The 25,470-nt window shown below is 46.5% G+C and overlaps 1 protein-coding gene across 3 annotated transcripts in view; it reads right to left on the bottom strand.

Annotated features, from left to right (window-relative positions):
- Positions 1 to 25,470, bottom strand: part of RPH3A (rabphilin 3A) — a 521,629-nt gene that overhangs the window by 7,783 nt on the left and 488,376 nt on the right. For all 3 annotated transcript variants that reach the window (XM_068245917.1, XM_068245908.1, XM_068245925.1), the window contains 3 exons: positions 17,488 to 17,639; positions 13,800 to 13,881; positions 7,052 to 7,148 (listed from right to left, as the gene is read on the bottom strand). In XM_068245917.1, the coding sequence (XP_068102018.1) occupies positions 7,052 to 7,148; positions 13,800 to 13,881; positions 17,488 to 17,639 (331 nt within the window). The remainder of the gene's footprint in view (positions 1 to 7,051; positions 7,149 to 13,799; positions 13,882 to 17,487; positions 17,640 to 25,470) is intronic.

The raw sequence follows: 25,470 nt of genomic DNA, 5'->3' as shown, positions 1-25,470 counted from the left end.
ACCACAACACAGTACACCTGATCCCCTCCTACAGGAGGCTCCTAGAGACTTCAAAGCCCATCACCAAAACCGTCAAAAAATGGACTGCAGACGCCAAACTGCAGCTCCAAGCTTGCTTTGAAACCACCGACTGGACGGCTCTGGAGGCACCTACCCTTGATGAATGGGCCGAGAACATCTCCTCCTACATCACCTTCTGCGAAGAAGCGTGTATCCCGTCCAAGTCCTTCAGGGTCTACCCCAACAACAAGCCCTGGTTCAACGACAGGCTTCGCCGACTTCGGAAACGCAAAGAGGAGGCGCACAGGTCTGGCTCCTTAGAGGAATTCAGAGAAGCTAGGCTCGCCCTGAAAAGAGAACTGCGATCGGCAAAGAGGGCCTACGCTGAGAAGCTGGGGCTCTGCCTCCAGTCCACCAACACACGGGAAGTATGGAAGGGCCTGAGAGCAGCCACAAACTTCAAACCAACATCCCAAACGGCGACCCCGAGCCCTCGACTGGCGGAGGAGCTCAATGAGTTCTACTGCAGGTTCGAGCAACATTCCAACCAGCCCGTAGGCAAATCCACATCGACCTCTGACGTACTCGGCGCCCTGGCTCCTAGCGCTGTTCGGGAATCCGAGGTACTCCGGCACCTCCGGAAGCTGAATCCCAGGAAATCTTCCGGCCCGGACGGAGTGTCGTCTGTCTGCCTGCGAACCTGCGCCGATCAGCTAGCCCCTGTGCTCACCTCCTTGTTTAAGCAGTCATTATCTGATGGTACAGTCCCCTCCTGTTTCAAGAGGTCCATAATTGTACCAGTCCCAAAAAAAACAGGCAGTTCCGAGCACAATAACTTCCGCCCAGTGGCCCTAACCTCTAACATCATGAAGCTCCTCGAGCGGCTGGTCCTTGCCCACCTGAAGAGGTCCACAGACGCCCTTTTAGACCCGCTCCAATTTGCATATAGGGCAAACAGATCCGTGGAGGATGCCATCAATGTCAGCGTGGCACACATCACTGAGCACTTAGACTGGCCGGCCTCCTATGCCAGGATCCTGTTCCTAGACTTTAGCTCAGCGTTCAACACGATCTGCCCTGACATCCTGATCACCAATCTGACACAGCTCGGAGTTGATCCCACTCTCCGAGCATGGATCAAGGACTTCCTGACAAATAGAACACAACAGGTGAAGCTCGGCAACTATTACTCCAGCATTCGAACCACCAATACTGGGGCTCCACAAGGCTGTGTTCTGTCACCTCTACTGTTCTCCCTTTATACCAACGACTGTATCTCATCCGCTGACTCTGTGAAGGTCATCAAATTTGCGGATGACACCACCATTATTGGCCTAATTGGAAGCAACGGAGAGCATGAATACCGGAGCGAGGTCGAGAGAATATGCAATTGGTGCAGGGAGAACAACCTAGTTCTCAACACAGCAAAGACTGTTGAACTAGTTGTAGACTTCAGGAGGAACCCTCCCCCCCCCTCGCCTGTCCTCATTGGAGGAACAGAAGTTTCTATAGTGTCATCGGTTCGGTTCCTCGGCACGACTCTCACCAATAATCTGAAATGGGGGCAGAACACCACTAAAATTCAAAAGAAATCCCAACAGAGGCTGTTCTTCCTGCGCCAACTGAAGAGATTTGGCATGCCACGGGAGCTGCTGGCCAGCTTCTATACCGCCACCATAGAATCCATCCTCTGCTCCTCAGTCATTGTTTGGTACGCGGGTGCATCGGCCAGTGATAAACATAAACTGCAGAGGGTCATAGCTGATGCAGAGAGAATCATCGGGTCTCCTCTTCCACCTCTTGATCTCCTCCACTCCGCTAGATTGAGTAAGAGGGCCACCATGATCTCCCGTGACCCCTCTCACCCTGGCAGCCACTACTTCAGGCTCCTCCCGTTGGGCCGCCGCTTCAGGACTATACCATCCAAAACCACCAGGCGGAAGAACACCTTCTTTCCCCAGGCCGTTCGGTCACTGAACTCTGACTTTCCCCAGTCCGGCCTGCACTCATAATTGCCGGGTCGACAGCTGGTCCCCGTCGCTGCCTCCTCTGTATATCTGATTACTGCATTTCAAATTGTATGTGCTGTTGTATCTGTCTATGCCATGTGTACCACAAATAATTCCGATTATGGCTCTTGCTGTACTTGGCGAAATAAAACTGATTCTGATTCTGATTCTGACTTGTTTTGGTCCTATGCTCCACATAGCACTAGCAGAAGATGAGAACGGCAGCAATTTCTAAACAGAATACAGATGGCAGCCTGCATATTCTTCTCACAGCAGGATTCCTTTCAGGAGGATAAGGATGCACCAGAGATATCATAAACGTATATGAATACATTTATATGTTAAAATGAGGCAAGCCCCATATCCAGAAATATGAATGAATGAAAATAAATCAGGGCTGCATTTTTAACTCCATGCTGGGCAAACAACGTCTTAAAGCGGAATATAACCCTGCATTTCAAATTTGCTCTAAAACATTATTTACAGTATATTATATGCAACCAGCATTTTTTTTTTACTAGACCAGCATTGGAAGGGTTACACAGAGCTTTAAAGTTCCTGGAGATTTCTGAAGACGCATCCGAAGCTGACATAGATACATTTTGTTTACATAAATGTATCTAAGTGTTGAATGTGACTCACTCTCTCTGACTGAGAAGGAGCTGGAGGACAGCCAAAGAGTGTGTAACATTTATCAATAGATACATATAACTAAATAGAATGTAACAATCTGAACTTCTGCATATCTCTCCACGGAACTTTAAACCTCTGTGTTTAACCCTTCCAATGCTGGTCTAGTAAAAAAAAAATGCTTTTTGCATATAGTATGCTGTAAATAATGTTTTAGAGCAAAGTTGAAATGCAGGGTTATATTCCGCTTTAATGATATAGAAAAACAGAACGAGAAGACACTACTATAGGCAACATGGAGCCTGTATGCAGAGGTAAATAAAATGTGCACTCTACACAAAACAGGAGAAACAAGAGATGCTTGCAGGAATCTAGCACTGCAGAGAATCTTACTGCTTTTTATATTACTGTTATTTTATAAATGTATATAGGAATGACACCTTTTCACTGCAGGTTACAGAGTACATCAGACCATTCCCTCAGCAATGCTCACAATCTAACGTCCTTACTACCACTTATGGCCAGTGTTATGGGAAGCCATTAAAGCTACTGGTATGTTTTGGGGTTGTGGGAAGAAACCCACTCAAATATGAGAATATGCAGATGGACCCTGCCCAGAATCAAGCATGAGACTCTAGTGCCCCAATCCTACCTTTGCTCTTTACCTCTACAGGACCGCGTCACGCCGATGGACGTGGCCGCGGCGGCAGCCCCAGGACCGCCTAACACCGATTGACGTAAAGTCCTGGGGCCAGCTAATGCAGGAGATCGCGCGCAGGCTGCGCGCGCATCTCCTGCTTGGGGGCAGAGCTCCGCCCGCCTTCAGTCTCCGAGCGGCAATGGCTGCTCGGGAGACTGTTAGACGGCGTGATCGCCGTCTATTTACATGTACAGCGCTGCGATCGGCAGCAGCGCTGTACTGGGGACAGCCGAGCGATCGGCTCTCCTAGGCAGAAGCCTATGACAGCCGATCGCCATGATTGGCCGGCTGTGGGGAGGGAGGGAAAATATTTAAAGAGACATTTTTTATTAAAAAAAACTATAATAAAAATATTTGTGTAAACAAAAATGAACATGGGGGACCGATCAGACCCCACCAACAGAGAGCTCTGTTAGTGGGGAGAAAAGGGGGGGGGATCACTTATGTGCTGTGTTGTGCGGCCCTGCAGCATGGCCTTAAAGCTGCAGTGGTCTATTTTACTAAAAATGGCCTGGTCACTAGGGGGGGTTTAGCACTGCGGTCCTCAAGAGGTTAAAGCCCATGTAACTGTGGAATTAAGACAGTAACAGTTGCATTCCATTCTACTAGGCAGAAACCCAGGTTGCTACTTTTTAAATCCCCATTTTGCTTCTCTGGTGGTCTAGTGGGCCACCTCCCATACATGATTACCTGATGTTAAGCATACCTGTGTACAGTGCTCGCCCATATTGCATTACCTAAAATTGAATTGTCCACACCCCACCTCCCATATCATAGCCTACCTGTCCACCCCCTATAATGCATACTTGGTACCTAATGGTCCCTCTAACCTTACAGCATATCTGGTGTCCAGTGTTTTCCCCCTTCCTCCTTCATACAGTTTACCTGGTGTCTAGCTGCCACCTCTACCTCCCCTATGTAGTTACCTGGTATCTAGTGGTCCTCCCTCCCCCATACAGCATACCCAGTGTCTAGAAGTCCCCCCTCCTTCCTCCAAACAGTGTAACTAATGTCTAGTGGTCCCCCTTTCCCCATACAGCATTACCTGGCGTTAAATGGTCCACCCCTCTCTACACGCTACAGCATACCTGATGTTCAGTGGTCTCCCCTCCCTTCCCCATACAGCATACCTGGTGTCTAGTGGTCCCCTTCCCATAGAAGCATACATTGGGGTATGGGAGACAATCACTGAAAACTCTAAATGACTAGGGAGTGGAGCAGTACTGGACAAGAGTGTCCTTAAGTTCAGCAAGGGAACGGCAACTGCAAGCGGCAAAGGAACTATTGCTGACTAGGGGCTAGAGTGCTACAGGACCTGGCAGGAGTTTAGTTGGAGGACTGCCTATGGGAATAATGTGCTCCTGCCCCTAGTGGTTTTGGAGGGGATGGTTTTGTAAAGTGGGCCCAGTGTAAGAAGCTCAAAGAAGTGACTGCCCATGTGGGAGGGGTTTGCGAGATCCTGGTGACCCTCTTCTTCATTCTTGCAGTGTGGAGGAGTGTGGAGTCTTTTCCGCAGCACTAATTACTCTTTGGAGTTTGTACTTGTCCCTGGTGGTTGCACCTGCATACCAGATGATGACGGAGCAGCAGAGGAGGGATTCAATGGTAGCAGCATAAAAGCTAGCCAGCAGCTCTCATGGCATACCAAATTTCTTAAGTTGGCACAAGAAGAATAACCTCTGCTGAGCTTTCTTCTGTATTTTGGTGGAGTTCTGCTCCCATTTGATATGGTGTCTAGTGGTCCCCCCTCTCTCTCCCATACAGTGTACCTGCTGTGTAATGGTTCCCCTTCTCTTTCCCATACAGTGTACCTGGTGTCCCCTCCCTCGCCTATAGCAGGTTTCCCTGGTGTCTAATGGTCATTTGTCCTCCCTCCCCGCATTCCCTTTCAGAGTGTACTGGCAGTGGAGGCAGTGGGAAAGCATCTTACCTGATCCAGGAACAGACATAGTCAGAAAACACTAGAAGATGAATCCGACGTGAAGGAAGACCAAGAATGGTAGCTTGTCTGGCCCTGGATTGGGTAAGATGCTTTTCCACTGCCTCTGCTGCCAGTACACTGCAAGATAATGCGGGAAGGGAGGGCAGGCACAGCCACCAGACAGCAGGGAAATGTATTATGGGAGAGAGAGGGGACACTGGGTATGCTGTATGGAAGAGGGCTCACTAGACGCCAGGTATATATTGTGACCCAAGCATAAATCAGGATTTTGCTCTGGGACGCATTTTAGGAGCAAAGAATCTCACTTTATACAGTAAAGAAAATTTGAACCCTGTTTTTTCTTCCTCTGGGTATGTGAAAGTTACTGGTTTCCCTGAAATGTTTGATCTGCTTTTAACTTTCATTTTTACAGGGCTGTCTTGCAAATTAAAGTGAACCCAATGTGAGAGTGATATGGAGGCTGCCATATTCGCTTCCTTTTGAACAATACCAGTTGCCTGGCAGCCCTTCTGATCTATTTGGCTGCAGTAGTGTCTGAAGTACACCAGAAACAAGCATGCAGCTAATCTTGTCAGTTCCGATAATATTGTCAGAAACATCTGATCCGCTATATGCTTGTTCAGGGTCTATGGCTGAAAGTATTAGAGGCAGAGGATCAGCAGGGCAGCCAGGCAACTGGTATTGCTTAAAAGCAAATAAATATGGCAGCCTCCATATAACACTCACTTCGGATTCACTTTAAAGGTTGCCACGGGAATCCATAAGAAAATTTGCACCCTATATGATGTTCACTTCAAGGCCATTTTGGGCCCACCACACAATGCAAAATTCTGGGCTTCTCTCTTGCACCTGGGGCTGTAGGTTGACCAAACATACCGAAGTGCCCATACAGGACTCGACCCTTAGCAGATATATATCCAACGTCTTTTATTGATTCATAAATGAGGTGTACAACATACAAAACCAGCACAACGTTTTGGGCCTGTCATCCTTTGTCAAGTGCTCTTTGTTTTAGGAGGCTTGATGGACCTCTTGGGGCAAGAGATCTACTAGTGCATATTCCTGAAGCTGGCAGACTCCTCACTCACTATTGCTGTAGGTTGACCAGTACCTTCTCTTTCCCCTCACTCCCACTGGTAGCACTGGAGGTGTACATTAAGCATAACATACTCCCACACACAAACCCCTGGGTTACAGCTCAATCACTCTTACTGAAGATAATTACCCATTACTCATGTCACTAAAATTTGATTATTTGAGATGTAGACAGTTGGAAGTGGGATCACCTTAAATGGGTGGGCATAATGTACAACATAAGCTCATACATAAAACAGTTTAGGGCTAAGTTCTATAAAGACATGTTGCTTGCCTACAAGGCATGAGCAGGAGAACAGTGTCCTCAGCTTGCACTACGCTAAGATGATCCTCCAGTGATCACTTGCTGACACATCAAGATGTATGGGGGGCCACTGTTCACATGCTAGAGACAGAGGCGGACAGTTGGCCGAGACCCATCCAGCGTGTGTACAAGACTTCAGGTGGGGGTATTGATCCATACACATTTGGGCATTGGTTCATGTTAACTTCTTGAATGCATTTACAAAACAAAAAAATAAGGGTTTGTGAGATATCAGGGAAATTCATGAGACCAAAATATTTATGACTTGGTGCTGCCTCCAGCTGCCAACTTATCAGTATGTTATAATAAGTAATAATACAACGACTTCAAAACATCTGTGCATTAGCCCAACATACACAGGGAAAACCTACCTATATAATCATTGGATTTTCCAATATCATAATCCCATACTGATATGTCCAGTTGCTTTTTCGCTAGATCGCTGTGCTTTACGTCAAAAAAGAACTCCTGTAATAAAAAAAAATGGATATGAAGAGTACTAGAAAAAAAAGACTTGAATTCTAATACAGTTACATTATATGTTCTATAGTTCATAAAAAGTGGGTAAAAATGAAGCAAACAAAACACTCCCTCCTTTTAACATCTGTTTGAAATCAGTTTAAACTAAGGCTAAATACAGTGCATGCCAAATCATACAGCTCATATACCGGTAGTAACAAAACTATCCACTAGATGGCTGCAGATTTCTTTCCATATGCACGATTTGGTGCTGAATATTCTTAAGGCAGATCCTCATGTTCACAACCACTGGATACTTAAAGGGAATATTAACTGTAAAAAAAATTAATGTGTTTTACTTACCTGGGGATTCTACCAGCCTCCTGCAGCCATCCTGTGCCCTCGCAGTCACTCATCGCTCCTCTGGTACCCCGCTGCCAGCTAGTTTCGTTTTTGCCGACTGGGAGTTGGCCTGCCGCCATGCGTACGTTTTTACGCATTCCTGCTGGTGCAGGTAGCTATTGCAGACATGACATTTTACGCATTATACCCATAACGCGTAAAAATGTACTTGTTGATGTCTGCAATAGCTACCTGCACCAGCAGGATTGCGTAAAACCATACACATGGCGGCCGGCCAACTCCCAGTCGGCAAAAACAAAACTAGCTGGCAGCGGGGCACCAGAGGAGCCATGAGTGACTGCAAGGGCACAGGATGGCTGCAGGGGGCTGGTAGATGCCCCAGGTAAGTAAAACTCTTTTTTTTTTTTTTTTTACAGTTATGGTTCCCTTTAATTCTACAGGAAGATGCTGACAAACTCTTAAAAGTTTATTATATTTCTCAGTGTCTCAGGTGATATACCGGTAATCTTTGAGCTGAAATCTTAGGCCTGCATACACAATAAACCTAATATATCACTCCGCTGCTGAGCATTAAAGTATATATAAAAAGCAATAGATCGATGTGGAGACAGAAAGCAAGAACTATAAGGCCATTCCACAAACAATCTAAGCAGTGAAGATGGTCCATGAAAAGCAAATAATTTTGACAGGCATGCAGATTTCATGAATATTGTATGCAGCTTAAAATTGGACTAATCATTTTCAACAGGAAGTGCGTTTTATTGGCCCAGCACTTTGATATTTTAAAGGGATACTGTAGGGGGGTCGGGGTAAAATGAGTTGAAGTTACCCGGGGCTTCTAATGCCCCCCCTCCCCCCGAGACATCCTGTGCCCGCGCAGCCACTCACCGATGCTCCGGCCCCGCCTCCAGTTCACTTCTGGAATTTCTGACTTTAAAGTCAGAAAACCACTGCGCCTGCATTGCCGTGTCCACGCTCCCGCTGATGGCACCAGGAGCATACTGCGCAGACCAAAGACCATACTGGGCTTGTGCAATACTCTCCTGGTGACATCAGCGGGAGCGAGGATGCAGCTGCGCAGGCGCAGTGGTTTTCAGACTTTAAAGTCTGAAATTCCAGAAGTGAACCGAAGGCGGGGCCGGAGCATCGGTGAGTGGCTCCGTGGGTACAGGATGTCTGCGGGGGGGGGGGGGCATTAGAGGCCCTGGGTAAGTTCAACTCATTTTCCCCCGACCCCCCTACAGTATCCCTTTAAGTCACTCACCCTGAACAAGTGTGCAAGTTGGTGGTCTTGCTCAAATTTTCCTGCCCAAACTAATTGTGTGATTGTTAGGTGTGCGAGTCAGACCACTGAGACATCTGGGTCAGCATGAAAGCCAGGCAACTTGTATAGAAGAGGCTCAGCTCCAAGAACCTCTCACTGTGTGGTCAATTTTACAGTTCAGTTCTTGAAAGGCAGGATGAGCAAAAAACGCACACACACTGATGCAAGTTAGAGCACTAGCTTGACTCATAGGTCCAGCTACACTAAAGCTTTCTTCATGTGTTATTCCCATCTGATCCATTTCTCACCTGAACTGTATAACAACTTCTTTTTACACAATATTTTGTATAAGATGTATGATATGAGAATAACTCAGTGCATAATCTTTTTAAGGGATGCCCACCATGATACAATTTTGTATATATATTTTCAATTCCAAAATTGCAATCCATTTTTCTGATTGACTGTAACGTGAAAAATCTAACCAATTTAATAAGAAAAAAAAATGATTGAAAACTCTGACCTGCTTGGGTCTAAAAATCAAGGAACTGAAAGTCGATTCTACACCATTCCAATTCCTAAAAATTTGTATAGAAATTTCCACAACTTCCAATCAAGTTTTACAAAAAATTCAATTGTATTTCTCGGTCAAATAAATGAAAAAACTTTTTTTTCTAATTGCTAGAAAATCCTATCTTTTTTATAATATTGTGTGTGGCCATCTTTAGAGTTGTAAAGAAGGAAGAGGCCCGACTCCAATACAGTCACCATCAGGGATCATACAGGTTATCAGTTTTAAAATATAATCTTCCCATCATAGAATATGACATAATATAGCCCAACTGACTACAGGTTTGGACCAATGAGAGGCCATGAGACCAGGGAAATTGTTTCTGCCTTGAAGACAACCAAGAAAATCACTGCAGCCAGAATTTGTGAACTAAAAATCCCAGGATAATCATTTAGGTTCTTATTTAATGGCACTTCTCAAGCTGGATTATAACTCACCACTTGTAAACATGCAGAATCTTCTCTATATACAAATAATTTAATTTATAAAAATAATAATACATTGGTGCTTTTATGAAATGGATGTTTTTACTTCACATTACTCTCAGCTCCGCCTACCCCTCCTGCAATCTCTGGTGCTGCTGGTAACTTACTTATGCAGTTTCACTGATTGTAAGTATTTATTATATTGTTTGTGGTCATATGTTCAGGTACATTGCCCGTGTTTACTCTAGGGACAATTTCTGGTTCCTTTTCTTAAAGTGGTATGAAATTGAAGATAACACATATCGTTGTAAGTGCATACACACGTCTGATTTTATGCCCGATTGTCAATCAAACAAAAAGACGTTCAGACTCCTTGTACACACAGATGACAAAACGTTTGAAATGCAGGGGCACGCCAGGGGGGTGCTATTGGGTGCTGAAGCACCCCATAAATTTGTCCAAGCACCCTATTAGCACCCCCTAAAAAAACAGGTGCTGATTTTAATTTTTTTTTTTATTGCGTAGCAGCAGCTGTCACCGCTTTGTTGCTTTAATTTGAGCCGGCCCAGCCCTGACTCCCAGTCACTATCCCTGTAGCCCAGGCCCCAGCCCCGTCTCCATGGCACTCACGTGCTGTCCTTGCTTGCTCGGCCAGGCAGCATAAAACTGAGCACACCGTGTGTGCTGGCGTGGTGAGGGCGGAGACGAGAGCAGAGACAAGTGCCGAGCTGAGACGAGCTGGTTGGAGGATTGTTGTTGTTGTGAGTCACTCTGTCCCGACTCCGAGTTCCCCCAGCCAGTTCAGCGCGGGCATCAGGCGGGGGGGTTGGGTCCCGCCCGGGGTCTGGGGACTGGGCTGGGGTCTTTGCCTGCCTGCCGCCCGGCTGCCGCTACATGGGCCACACAGGGCCAGCCCGGCCCACTGGGCCTGGCTGCCAGACAGTGCCTGCCTGCCTCTGTTTACTGTGTGGGGTAGCTGAGCTGTGGGAATCGGGATGGGCCGGACAGGGTGTGTAGGCTCTGGCCTGGCCGCTGGCGACATTTTGATTGCACAGACAGATCTGACTGTGCAGTCAAAATGGCGCCAGCGGCCAGGCCAGAGCCTACACACACACCTCCCGACCTGACCCACCAGCCAGAGAGAGACACACAGACTGCCCCCTAGATGGACTGCAGTGCCTGGAGACTGGAGTGGATTTATAGTTACTGGTGCAGCACTGAGAGTCAGATTTACTTTAAGATCAATAATTTCCAACATGTCCAATGTGATTTGCAATCGATTTTTGCATGGAAGTCAAGGGAAAATCAATTGCAAATCTGATTGGACATGGTGGAAATAAGCAAAGAGACAGTACATCTGCAAGAAAATATCACCGTTTGTGCCAGGCATTATACCTGCTGTTCTGGGACACATTTACAGAGTACATAATCATGTCACTGTGTCCTCAGAGGAGCTCACACTCTAATCCTGTCAGTGTAATGTCCATACTATTTATATAGCAGTAACATCTTATCAAGCACTTTACAGAGTACATAGTCAGGTTCTCGGAAGAGCTCACAATCTAATCCGACCATACTCTTATATCCTACCATATCATTATGTATTTATATAGCACTGGAATATACTCCAGCACTTTACCACGCCCCTCTTTTGATGGCCACATCCTATTTTGTTGACCACGCCCTCTTTTTGGGCCACACCCCTAATTTTTTTTGGATTCTTAGCCCCCCTGCAAAATTATCCAGCACCTGCATAGCACCCCCCAAAAAATTCCTGGAGCGGTCACTGTTTAAATGCCAATTACAGCTAATTTAAATGTCGCTTGACTGGTCAATGGACTGGATAGAACAATGGACCAGATCAAAAGACGGATCAAACAACTTGTTGTTTGAATGTCTATTAGTGTCAAAGTAATAGACTTTCAAACAACAAGTTGTTTGTACACATGTACAGACGTTTGAACGACAGTTAGTTCACGGATCTGCTGAGTGGATCTGTCAAAACTGCTGCTATCCAACTGTCGTTCAAACGACTGGTTTGAACGACAAGTTGTTCAGAAATATCAGACGTGTGTATGTACCTTTAAAGAGACTCTGAAGCGAGTCAAAATCCATATTTTTTACTTTTATTTATGTTAAGCACTATAACTAGTGCTAAAACGCTGCATCCCCGCGGCAAAACGAGGGGTTTATACCCCCCAAATAACAGGGCAAAATCCACGACTTTCTTGGTCGTAGATTTTGCTGCCCATGGAGGCAAAGCTTTGAGCTGCAGCTCTGCCTCCATTCGCGTCAATCTGCCCGCGGATCTCCGCCTTTCCCCCGCTTCTTTCAGTGAAGGAAGATTGAGAGGGGCGGGGAGAGATGGCGATCAGCGGGGATTGACGCCCGAAGAGGCAGAGCTACAGCCCTAAGCTCTGCCTCAATCAGACAGTGCTCCCCGCAATTAGACAAGGGGATTTGGGGGGTATAAACCCCTCATTTTGCCGCGGGGATGTGGCGGTTTAGAACTAGCTATAGTGCTTAACATTAATAAATGTTAAAAACATGGATTTTGACTCGCTTCAGAGACTCTTTAAACATTAACCACTTTACCCCCGCGCGTACGTATTTCTCCGCCCCTTTTTCCATCCTTTAAAAACCAGGGACGGAGAAACACGTACTTTCCGTGTTCCCGACGCTGTCCGCGCTCCCGCTCGTAAACACGCCGCCCGCCGCTAGTAAAACCGCCGCCGCCCGCTCGCCCGGAGATCAATGAACGGGAAAATCCATTCCGGTTCGTTGATCTAAGCCCCACAATGACCCGCTGCTCTCCTATGGGCAGCGCGATCATTGTGAGAAGAAACTCACGTGTCCAGCCTCCTTATTCTTCCTCCAAGCTTCCGGAAGGAGGCTTGGAGGTCGCAATAAAGCAAAAAGTTACTGTGGCCATCTTGTGGCCAAATAGTAAACTACACCCTACACATTTTTCACATACAAATAAATGACTTTTACACAAAAAATTAACTCATTACCTCCCACACTCCCCATTTTTTTTTTTTTTGTAATTAAAAAAAAATTCAAAAATTTACAATTAAAAAAAATACATAATTAGTTACCTTAGGGACTGAACTTTTTAAATATTTAAGTCAAGAGGGTATAACACTGTTACTTTATAAACTATGGGCTTGTAATTAGGGATGGACGCAAAACTGAAAAAAATGCACCTTTATTTCCAAATGAAATATTGGCGCCAAACATTGTGATAGGGACATAATTTAAACGGTTTTATAACCGGGACAAAAGGGCACATAAATTTCATGGGTTTTAATTACAGTAGCATGCATTATTTAAAAACTATAATGGCCAAAAACTGAAAAATAAATTTTTTTTTCCCCACATTTTTCCTATTTTCCCATTAAAACACATTTAGAAAAAAATAATTCTTGGCATAATGTCCCACCTAAAGAAAGCCTAATTGGTGGCGGAAAAAACAAGATATAGTTCATTTCATTGCGATAAGTAATGATAAAGTTATAGACGAATGAATGGAAGGAGCGCTGAAAGGTGAAAATTGCTCTGGTGGTCAGGGGGTAAAACCCCTCAGTGGTGAAGTGGTTAAACCCAGCAAAAAAAAAAAAAAAAACATCAGAAAACAAAACACTGATATGTCACTGAACGGCACATATTTACACTTCACTGGAGCTAACTGATAACACTGCCATTTGTAGGACAAATTATTTGATTGACTAGTAATTAAATAATTGCTGAGCATACAGCAGAAGCTTTTCTACTTTGTTCACGCTACAAATAAAAGCTTAACACAATCTGATAATGTTGGACTGAAAAGGCAATCTTATCAATTAGCATCTCAGTGAAGTGAAAGTTGAATTATTAACCCTTCCAGTAACTTGGAAGCCATTTCAAACTTTTTTCTTATTAGATTTAAGCTGTATTCAATGCTTTAGTTCATTGATGAAATTTGAGTTGCATCCCACTTTTATATGACCCTTCTAAATCTGACATAAAAACAGTTTATGCCAATATAACATTTGTACCTCGTTAAATTCTGGATTGAGGGTTTTCTTCTTAATCTGAGTCTTCTGCTTAGCTTTCTTGCCTCCTTCTGGTTTCAGAAACCTATAAATGCATTTAAAAAAAAATATTTAAGGCATATTAGGAGAACACTTATCATAAACAGTTGGCAGTTTTCATAACTTTCGTTGGCTTGGCATACTTTAAAGTATGGAAATACTGATAAAAACTTTTGATTCACACTAAAAGACCTTGTTGTGTGCAGTGAAGTAGCTGTACATCTTACCTTCTCAAGAACGTAGGAGGAGAATATCTGGGAAAGAACAATATGTTCATAGACTCCAGAGAGTATATAGGGGCCCAACATCTGCTTAAGCTTAGGCATTTATATAGCAAATGTCTTTATGTACCAGATATTGATCAATTACCGCCTTATCACAGTGCCACACTCAAGAAGATCAGCTGCTCAGCAGAAATCTGATCTAACATCACTCTCCCCACTATAGCCACAAGCTGCAACACAAAGCTATGGAGTCTGGTTCGTGTGCCCCTCCAGCCCACTCAGTATCCAACAGATCAGCTTTTTCCGATCACTGTTCCATCACCAAAACAACTGAACGTTGATTTGTTGATTGCGGTAGGCCGCCTTTTTTAGTAGATTTTTATTAGGTTCAATAGTTGTGATTAATGTAATGTCTAATCTATTAAAAACAGTGTATAATGGGTGCCTACCTTAAAGTGTACCAGAATTAATCTATTAAAAAGTTTTATACATACCTGGGGCTTCCTCCAGCCACATCCGCTCGGATCGCTCCTAAACCGCCGTCCTCCTCTGTCTGCAGCTTCGGGAACCGGATCCCATCACTCCTGTCAGTCGGAGCCAGTCTACGTAGGAGAAGTGCGCCCTCTACGTATCTCCCCAGCGGCTGCTGGAGAGATATGCAAACATTGCACTTCACTTATATCAGACTGGCTCCGACTGACAGAAATGACAGGACCCGGTACCGAAGCTGCGGGCGGTCTGGGAGCAATCCGAGCGGATGGGGCTGGAGGAAGCCCGCGGTATGTATAAAACTTTTTAATAGATTCAGCTCTGAGTCCCTTTAAAGTAAACATGTAGGGAAAAAAGTGCCCCTGGGGATATTTAGCTCAGGAGAGGACAGCCTCTGGATTCGAATGAAGCTTTCCCCATCTCCCTCCGCCAGCCCAATCCAGCGCTGACCACCCAGAGCACAAGCAGACAATAATGTTTAATTAGGCCTGCCAGCTCAGGCGCAATAGCGGCTTTCCCCTCAGGCTCCGGCAGAAACAGCCGAGCCCGATCGGGTCCACTCGCGCCTGTGCAGTAGTGGACCAGATATTTGGATATTTCCACCAGAGCCCATCGGAAATCTGCTACCGCGCACCACTGACAAGCCTTTGTCAGCGGATCTTTGGGGGTCCCAGCACCAGATCGCATCTGTTGAGGAGGATGGAGTAAGCCTCTTTAGGATCCAGAGGCTTCCCCCTCCCCAGGTAAGTACCCCCTAGGGGTACTTTTTTCCCTTCAGGTACACTTTAACAGACATACATTTGCTGGAGGAAAGTTACAGTTAGAGGGAGTGCGAGTAGCTGAGACACAGAGGGAGATAAAGCAATGTACACACACTGGATAATGTTGCAACAATGATCTTTCATGCAAAGATGTAAATACAAATCATGGGGCCTCCAAGCAAAACTGTGACGGAGCACCCTTATGTTCAGCCTCCAGGAGAGCAAGAGAGGTGAGAGAAGAGGGACTGCAGTGTGCTAATACAAGCAGCTATGCCAGCACCTGTTGCCCTGTGCTGATCTGCATGCTCCCCCCAAGGGAAGTCTAGAGTGGGGCACCTACAGCCCCAGCCCCCCCCCCCCCCCCCCACCACCAGACTACAGCGGCTGCCTTTCCAGTAGTTACATCTCTACTTTCTTATATTGTTGCTTGACAGTTCATCCAGATTTGCGGTCACTTCAGTTGCCTTCAGTTGACCGATAATTCAATGGTATCAGTTGACAGTTGGTGAACTCAGTGCATTCAAATGTCCATGTGATGTAGGCCTAAGGCCCCGTTTACACTTTAAATCAGTTGCTCTAAGTTATAACTGAAAGGACAACTGATTTTTAAAGTAATGCCCATGTTTTCCTATGGCACAGTTCACACTATACGTGTTTTAACTGAAATATTTTTTTAATGTACTGCTATGGAGAAGATTAAAAAAAAGACGTACCAACTGCTTAAGCGTAAACAGGGCCTTAGGCTACATTTGTAAGTGTGTACCCACACAGCTCCTGAGTTATTTGAACCATAGTAGGCTTGTGTCACATGAGCAGTTTCTATGCTAACACGGCTACCAGAGGGCATTTCTAGTATGGCACAGCATATAGAATAATGGCACGCTGGTCAATACTGTTGACATTTAGTTGACAACAGCAGGAAGAGTGATAAAAAAAGAAAAGAAGGACCGCTGCTCACCACACCATCATACTGACCAGAAGCAGGACCATAGGCAGCCACGCCATTGAAAAATAGCATACTTGACAGGCAAATCAGCTCACGCTTGTCAGAACCTCACATTTGCTCCATAGTCATAGCTAGTTAGTTAGCTATGACTAAGGAGCGAGTGTGAGGCTCTGATACGCGTGAGCTGATTTGCCTGTGCAGTATGCCATTTTCAAATAAAAATCTGACTTTTATAGGGACTGGTTTGAGCTGACTTTTCTTCCTCTCTTCAGAGGGAAAGTGAGGTTTGGATCCCAAAGAAAGATTTTCCCTCCAAAGGGGTGACAGTTTGATAAGACAGCATGTCCTCCAACAGAGACTGTGCTGAGGTGGGTGAGTGTTAAAGAGAACCCGAGGTGTGTTTAAAGAATGTTGTCTGCATACAGAGGCTGGATCTGCCTATACAGCCCAGCCTCTGTTGCTATCCCAAACCTCACTAAGGTCCCCCTGCACTCTGCAATCCCTCATAAATCACAGCCATGCTGTGAGGCTGTGTTTACATCTGTTGTGTCAGTCTCAGCTGCTCCCCCACCTCCTGCATAGCTCCGGTCCCTGCCCCCCTCCTTTCCCTCCAATCAGCAGGGAGGGAAGGGATGCAGGCGGGGACTGGAGTTCTGCAGGAGGCGGGGAGAGCAGCAGACTGACACTAGAGAGATAAACACAGCCAGCTCTGACAAGCTGTTTGTCAGCAGCGTGGCTGTGATTTATGAGGAATTGCAGAGTGCAGGGGGACCTTAGGGGGGTTTGGGATAGCAACAGAGGCTGGGCTGTATAGGCAGATCCAGCCTCTGTATGCAGATAATATTCTTCAAACCCACCTCGGGTTCTCTTTAAAAAAAAAAAAAAAAGCCCGTGCCACTTAGTATGCTTTACTATACTGTAATGTTGTCTTTTCGTTCATTTTTTCAACTCAGAAACATATTATTTATTGGATTTAAATAGAACCAACATAATACACAGAGCTGTACAATAGATTAGGTTACAGACAATGCTAATGAGATGGGGGGTGACAGACAGACAACAAAATACAGGTAATTGGCAATAAGACACACAATGCCAGATCATACACTGGAGTAGTAAGTCCCAATAATACAAGTTCCCGTTATTCACATTATTTTGTGAGTTGAGTGTACAATCAAGTATGACACACAAGGAGGGAGGGCCCTGCCAAAAACTTACACATTTATACTTACAATTTAACAAATGGGTCAGAGTAGCCATTAGCATCCATTGCTGCCAAGTGAACACAGCGGACAACACCAACAATGAGTCCTCCTTGCTGACTATTGTACATTAATGAGATCAGAATCTTTCCCCTGTCTTCTATATCAGCACCGCGATCTGTCTGCAGAGAGGGACAAATGGATGAGCCGTAGTTCGGATTACATCATTGCTGCATGTTAATGATTATTGTCTTTGCTGTTCATGTTCTACCATTACACCTATAATTGTATTTCTGTTTGTAGCCATTTCCCTTCATCTTTCTCAACTCAACGCTTTCCATCTCATGCTATTTGAATCAACCTAGCCATACATTTATTGAGGTTTGGTCAAGCAATAGATTTTTTGCTAAAAAAAAAAATATGTCCATCGAGAAAAAAATGGTCAAAGCCAGACACTGGCAGTGATTACGGGTAGCTTTCTTCCAAATTATTGATCAAATATGTTTTAAATACATAAATATATTGAAACCATAAATCGATCTACAGTCGTTCAAATGACAGCCAATTACTGTGTGCGGGTTTTAATTCTTAGCCTAATAACTTTGAACCGATCAAATAGACAAAAGTGTATAGGATTTATAGTCAATTTGATTTAAGAATCAGTGTAAAGGTCGATCAAACACAAACATTGATATAGCTGTATGGCTGGTTTAAGTCAGAAAGCTCAGTAAATTAAAGGACCACTATCGTGAAAAAATGTAAAATTTAAATTACATGTGTACACATACTTCTAGAGTAGTAAATAGTACATTTCTCCCAGATTAAAATGCATTTTAATTACCTATGTCCCTGTCGCTTACAGTAGACCGTAAAATCTGACAGGTTTTAGACTAATCCATCTTCTCTTGGGGATTCTCAGTATTTCCTTTATGCTTTACAAAAGCTCCCCCTGGAAAGAATCTATGACAGCCAGCCTGACTACTTAGTTGCACAGTATTTTTGCTGCTGGACTGACCAACTGCTGTTCAGTAGGTGCTTTTAAAAATAAAGAAACCCCTAAGAATTCCCCATGAAGAGTTGTACTACTCAAAAACCTGTCAGATTTTTATTAATTTTTTTATGTGGGAAAAAAAGCAATATTTGGTGCATTTTACATATACATACACCTCATCAGTCAGCAGCTGAAATGTACAAACAAAAAATATGGGCGAGTTTTCTTAACCAAAGCAAATCCACACATACCTTTTGTTTGCAGATCATGACATTTTAGGTGGCAATGTTTTTTTTTCACCCACGGCTACTATAGTGAGGAGATATGAATGTTGCTAAGTCACTGCTATGGCTTGTTGTGCCCTTTTAGTGTAAGTTCTCTGCATGTAGTTTATAGGCATGGATAATCCTTTATGACTTTGACAATTTGAGAATGTCAGATGTTGCATTGATGCAGGATTATAAACATTTTGTATACTAATTCAGGCAGTTTGAAAACTGACTAATCAAATGAAGCTGAGGTGGGATTCAAATCGTCCATGTTTAAGCTGCATGCATTTGCATATAGAATTTCTACTGCCTTGCATCAACTCATTGACCATACCTACTTATGAGTAGTGTTGGGCGAACAGTGTTCGCCACTGTTCAAGTTCTGCAGAACATCACCCTGTTCGGGTGATGTTCGAGTTCGGCCGAACACCTGATGGTGTTCGGCCGAACACCTGATGGTGTTCGGCCAAACCGTTCGGCCACATGGCCGAACTAAGAGCGCATGGCCGAACGTTCCCCGAACGTTCGGCTAGCGCTGTGATTGGCCGAACGGGTCACGTGGTTCGGACCCGAACGCGCTCTGATTGGCCGAACTGTCACGTGGTTCGGGTAAATAAATACCCGAACCATGTCATATTTCCGCCATTTGTCTGTGGGTTTAGCTTTGGGTAGGCAGGCAGGGTAGTTCGCGCTCCAGCCACGCTAGCCAGGGTCCCCCCAGTCATTGTGTCGCTGCTGGAAATAGTAGTACACCGCTCGGTCAGCCACACTATATAGCATTGTGTTTACTGCCACTCTGTGTACCTCGCTTAGCCACACTATATAGCATTCTGTTTACTGTTCTGTGTCTGCTGGAAATAGTAGTACACCGCTCGCTCAGCCACACTATATAGCATTCTGTTGACTGCCACTCTGTGTACCTCGCTCAGCCACACTATATAGCATTCTGTTTACTGCCACTCTGTGTCTGCTGGGAATAGTAGTACACCGCTCACCCGCCACTGTATAGCATTGTGCTCTGTGTCGCTGCTGGGAATAGTGGTACACCGCTCACCCGCCACTGTATAGCATTGTGCTCTGTGTCGCTGCTGGGAATAGTGGTACACCGCTCACCCGCCACTGTATAGCATTGTGCTCTGTGTCGCTGCTTGGAATAGTGGTACACCGCTCACCCGCCACTGTATAGCATTGTGCTCTGTGTCGCTGCTGGGAATAGTGGTACACCGCTCAGCCACACTATATAGCATTCTGTTTACTGTTCTGTGTCTGCTGGGAATAGTAGTACACCGCTCGCTCAGCCACACTATATAGCATTCTGTTTACTGCCACTCTGTGTACCTCGCTCAGCCACGCTATATAGCATTCTGTTTACTGTTCTGTGTCTGTTGGGAATAGTAGTACACCGCTCGCTCAGCCACACTATATAGCATTCTGTTTACTGCCACTCTATGTACCTCGCTCAGCCACACTATATAGCATTCTGTTTACTGCCACTCTGTGTCTGCTGGGAATAGTAGTACACCGCTCACCCGCCACTGTATAGCATTGTGCTCTGTGTCGCTGCTGGGAATAGTGGTACACCGCTCACCCGCCACTGTATAGCATTGTGCTCTGTGTCGCTGCTGGGAATAGTGGTACACCGCTCACCCGCCACTGTATAGCATTGTGCTCTGTGTCGCTGCTGGGAATAGTGGTACACCGCTCAGCCACACTATATAGCATTCTGTTTACTGTTCTGTGTCTGCTGGAAATAGTAGTACACCGCTCGCTCAGCCACACTATATAGCATTCTGTTTACTGCCACTCTGTGTACCTCGCTCAGCCACACTATATAGCATTCTGTTTACTGCCACTCTGTGTCTGCTGGGAATAGTAGTACACCGCTCACCCGCCACTGTATAGCATTGTGCTCTGTGTCGCTGCTGGGAATAGTGGTACACCGCTCACCCGCCACTGTATAGCATTGTGCTCTGTGTCGCTGCTGGGAATAGTGGTACACCGCTCACCCGCCACTGTATAGCATTGTGCTCTGTGTCGCTGCTGGGAATAGTGGTACACCGCTCAGCCACACTATATAGCATTCTGTTTATTGTTCTGTGTCTGCTGGGAATAGTAGTACACCGCTCGCTCAGCCACACTATATAGCATTCTGTTTACTGCCACTCTGTGTACCTCGATCAGCCACACTATATAGCATTCTGTTTACTGCCACTCTGTGTCTGCTGGGAATAGTAGTACACCACTCACCCGCCACTGTATAGCATTGTGCTCTGTGTCGCTGCTGGGAATAGTGGTACACCGCTCACCCGCCACTGTATAGCATTGTGCTCTGTGTCGCTGCTGGGAATAGTAGTACACCGCTCACCCGCCACTGTATAGCATTTCTGTACTGCCACTGTACTGCTGCCAGTCAGCGTGTACTTTAAGGATAAGTGAAATGAGGAAGAAATCCGGTGAAAGAGGGAGGGGCAAGGGAAGAGGTGTTTCCCCTGACGGTTCACGTACAGGCCACAGGGGAGCACCCAAGAAAACCCACTCAATACCGCCCATGTTGTCCAGGACAACAACCCTCACAAATCCAAAAGAACAGGACCAGATAATTACTTGGATGACCTCTCAAGCGTCCAGCAGTGGGTTAAGCAGCACCAGCACATCACGCACGAGGTCCGAGTCCTCAGCCAGTTACAAGGAGCCAGTGGGCACAAAGCTGACACAACCGGCAGCGACACCACGCACACAACTGCCAGATAACCAGTCCGATGAATTACCTCAGGACACAATGGGGTATTCGCAGGAGCTATTCCCAGCCCAACAAACTTCCACCTTTCAAAGGTCAATGGAGGAACAGCCAGAAATTTTGTGCCCGGATTCACAACCATTAAGTGTGGGAAATGCACCGCGCACTGAAATACAAGGCGAGTCCGAGGAGGACTCGGAAACCCAAATCCCAGAGCAAGTTGGGCAGGAGGGGTTGCAATTGCAGGAGGTCGGCCGACAAGATCTGGAAGACGACGTTGGAGTGAGCTGCGCAGAGGTTGTTCTGGGGAGCTCTACTCCACGGCGGCGGCCCCCCACAATGACATATGACGAGTTTCAGGAGATGGAAGAGGAGGGTATGGACAATGTGGACAGAGACCCAGATTTTGTTTGTGAACGAGAACATCGCCGTCGTAGCAGCAGCACAGATGAGTCTGTTGAAGAACCTACTGCTGCACGAGTTCGCCTTGTGCCACAAGTTAGGCGGCGTGCAATTTCAGGCACCACAAGCTGGAAATTCAAGTGAGAGGCAAAAGAGGAGCAAACAGAAATCGCCAGCAAGGCAGGTGCTCCAAAGTCTGGGCTTTCTTTGAAGACTGCACTGAGGATGTTACCATGGCGATTTGCAAGGTGTGCAAGACCCGCCTGAGCAGGGGGAAAAGTATTAACAACCTCTCCACCACCAGCATGAGCCGCCACATGCTATCCAAACATCCCACTCTGTGGGCAAACGTGGCAGGACAGGGTACCAGCAACACTGCCTCCCTTGGGTTCACCAGACTCACCACCAGACCCGCCTCAGCAGCAGCAGTAGCCCAGCCATTGCGTGGTTCACAACATTCACAAACATCAGACGACGCTGACACTGTCACTTTCCGGAGTAGTGCTCTTGAGGTCTCCCAGTGTTCATCAAACACAACAACCAACAGCCCTTCCGTGTGCAGCGCTACGGTTCAGTTGTCTGTGTCGGAGATGTTTGAGCGCAAGAGGAAATTGCCAGCAAATGACCCCCGGGCCGTGGCAGTAACAGCCAGCATAGCCAAGCTTCTGGCCTGCGAAATGTTGCCATATCGAGTGGTGGAGACAAACAGCTTCAAGGGCATGATTTTAGTGGCCATCCCACGTTACGTGGTTCCCAGCCGCTACCACTTTGCGCGCTCTGCAGTGCCTGAGTAGCATGAGCACGTGGTCAGCAAAATAACCCGAAGCTTGAAGAATGCCGTTGCCTGCAAGGTTCACCTCACCACTGACACCTGGACGAGTGCGTTCGGCCAGGGTCGATACATCTCCCTTACCACGCACTGGGTGAACCTTGTGGAGCCTGGCAGCGATTCCTCACCTGCTACGGCGCGGGTGTTGCCCACGCCGCAAACAGCTGCACCGCCGTCCCTCCCACTGGATAACAACAGCAGCACCTACCTCTCTGACTCCTTCTCCTCCAACGCATCTCAAAGCTGTACCTCATCCGGAAACGCTAACCCAACAGCAGTAGGATCGTGGAAGCAGTGCAGCACAGCTGTTGGCATGCGTCAGCAAGCGTTGCTGAAGCTGATCTGCCTTGGGGATAAGCAGCACACAGGGGAGGAAATTTGGAGGGGAATAAAGGAACAGACGGATTTGTGGCTGGCACCGCTGGACCTGAAACCGGGCATGGTTGTGTGTGATAATGGGAGTAATCTCATTCGCGCTTTAAGGTTGGCTAAGCTGACACACATCCCTTGCCTGGCGCACGTGATGAACCTAGTAGTTCAGCGGTTCCTGAGGACATACCCAGGCGTGGCCGATCTTCTGTTGAAGGTGCGACGAGTGGCCAAACATTGCAGAAATTCCAGTACTGCTTCGGGGGCACTCGCCAAGATGCAGGAGCGCTTCAATCTCCCCCACCATCGCTTGCTGTGTGATGTACCTACGCGCTGGAATTCTACGCTGCACATGCTAGCCCGCTTTTGCGAGCAGAAGAGTGCAGTGGTCCAGTACATGACGGCGCAGTACCGAGGCGCATCCGGACAGCTGCCAAGCTTCTGTGGATCCGATTGGGCCAACATGTTGGACCTCTGCCAAGTCCTCCAAAATTTTGAGCAATCCACGTTGCTTGTGAGCAGTGACAACTCTTCAGTCAGCATTACCATACCACTGCTGTGTTTACTGAAGAGGTCGATTTTGAAATTCAAGGAAACAGCTGTCATGATGCAACTGGGGGAATCTGAGGGAGAAAACGATCAGCGTGATGGTACCAACATCAGGCCATCCGCCTCAGGAAACGCTGGCCCCAGCAGCTATGACGAAGAAGAGGAGGAGGAACAGCTGGAGTTGGAGCAGGAATTTCCTGCCACCACTGACGAGGGCCAGAGCGGTGCACGTTGGACTTCCACAATTCAGCGCGAATGGTCAGCAGAAGCAGACCAGGAAGAAGGTGACGACTATGATGCATCACAACAACTATCACAACGCTCACAAGAGGATGATGAGGATTCTGGCAGGACTCTGGCACACATGGCTCAATTCATGCTAGACTGCATTGAACGCGACCCACGCATTGTGCGCATTCTGGACAACACCAATTACTGGGTTTATACCCTTCTGGATCCACGGTACAAACACAATGTTCCAAAACTGCTTGAAGAAAGAGTCAGACAGGTCAAAATGGAAAACTACCAGCAGGCCCTTGTGGAGACTTTAGAGAGGAGATTGACATCCTCCCCCTCCTCTAGCCAGTTGTACGCCGACAGACTGACTTCCGCAAACCCAGGACGACCAGGAGGGCAGCAAACAACACAAGCCGCAGCTAGTGCCCAAAAGGGAATAGTATCGGCAGTGTCCTTGGAGTGGGAAAATTTTATGACACCCATGCAGCAGCAGCCCACAGAACAGCAAGCGTTCAGATCCACCTCCAACACCGATCGCCTGGAGAAGATGGTCAAGGACTACATGTCAGATGGCGTAGCTGTGTTGAACAATCCATCTGCACCCTTCAACTATTGGGTATCGAAGCTAGACACCTGGCACGAACTGGCAATGTACGCAATAGAGGTGCTGGCTTGCCCGGCAGCCAGCGTTATGTCGGAACGCTGTTTCAGTGCTGCCGGAGGCATCGTCACAGATCGGCGTATTCGCCTCTCCACAGAAAATGCAGACCGTCTGACTCAAATTAAAATGAATCAATCCTGGATTGGAAACGACTACGCAACACTCCTGGACCCCAACCAAGTAACATGAACAATGACCATCTGCGATGGGTTAGCGTTTCTGTTTATTGAACCTCTCATCTTTATTACATTTATGGCTGCATGGCGGCAAAAAGCATTGCTATATCCGCACGCTATTTGTCCTCATGCAAGGCCTGGGATGTTGTGTCTCAAAAAGCGTGGCCTTCTCCTCCTGCGGCTCCTCCTGTTCCCTCACGTGTGCTGCTGCTGCTGCTGGGTTAGCGTTTCCGGTCCCTGTTTATTGAACCTCTCATCTTTATTACATTTATGACTGCATGGCGGCAAAAAGCATTGCTATATCCGCACGCTATTTGTCCTCATGCAAGGCCTGGGATGTTGTGTCTCAAAAAGCGTGGCCTTCTCCTCCTGCGGCTCCTCCTGTTCCCTCACGTGTGCTGCTGCTGCTGCTGGGTTAGCGTTTCCGGTCCCTTTTCCTGGAACCTCTTCTCTGTATTACATTTATGACTGCATGGCGACAAAAAGCATGTTACCTGTGCAAAGAAACATGACATTTTCCACATTTAAAAGACAGTTTTTCCTTTGAAACTTTACAATCAATTTTCTCAAAAACTATAAGCTCTTTTTCAAATTTTTTCCTCTTGTACCCACTCCCAAGGTGCACATACCCTGCAAATTTGGGGTATGTAGCATGTAAGGAAGCTTTACAAAGCACGAAAGTTCGGGTCCCCATTGACTTCCATTATGTTCGGAGTTCGGCGCGAACACCCGAACATCGCGGCGATGTTCGGCGAACGTTCGCGAACCCGAACATCTAGGTGTTCGCCCAACA

The sequence above is a fragment of the Hyperolius riggenbachi genome, chromosome 1 (assembly GCF_040937935.1).
Source record: "Hyperolius riggenbachi isolate aHypRig1 chromosome 1, aHypRig1.pri, whole genome shotgun sequence".
NCBI lineage: Eukaryota > Metazoa > Chordata > Amphibia > Anura > Hyperoliidae > Hyperolius > Hyperolius riggenbachi.
The sequence above is the reverse complement of the archived record's forward strand: the minus strand, read 5'-3'. Positions and strand labels throughout refer to the sequence as shown.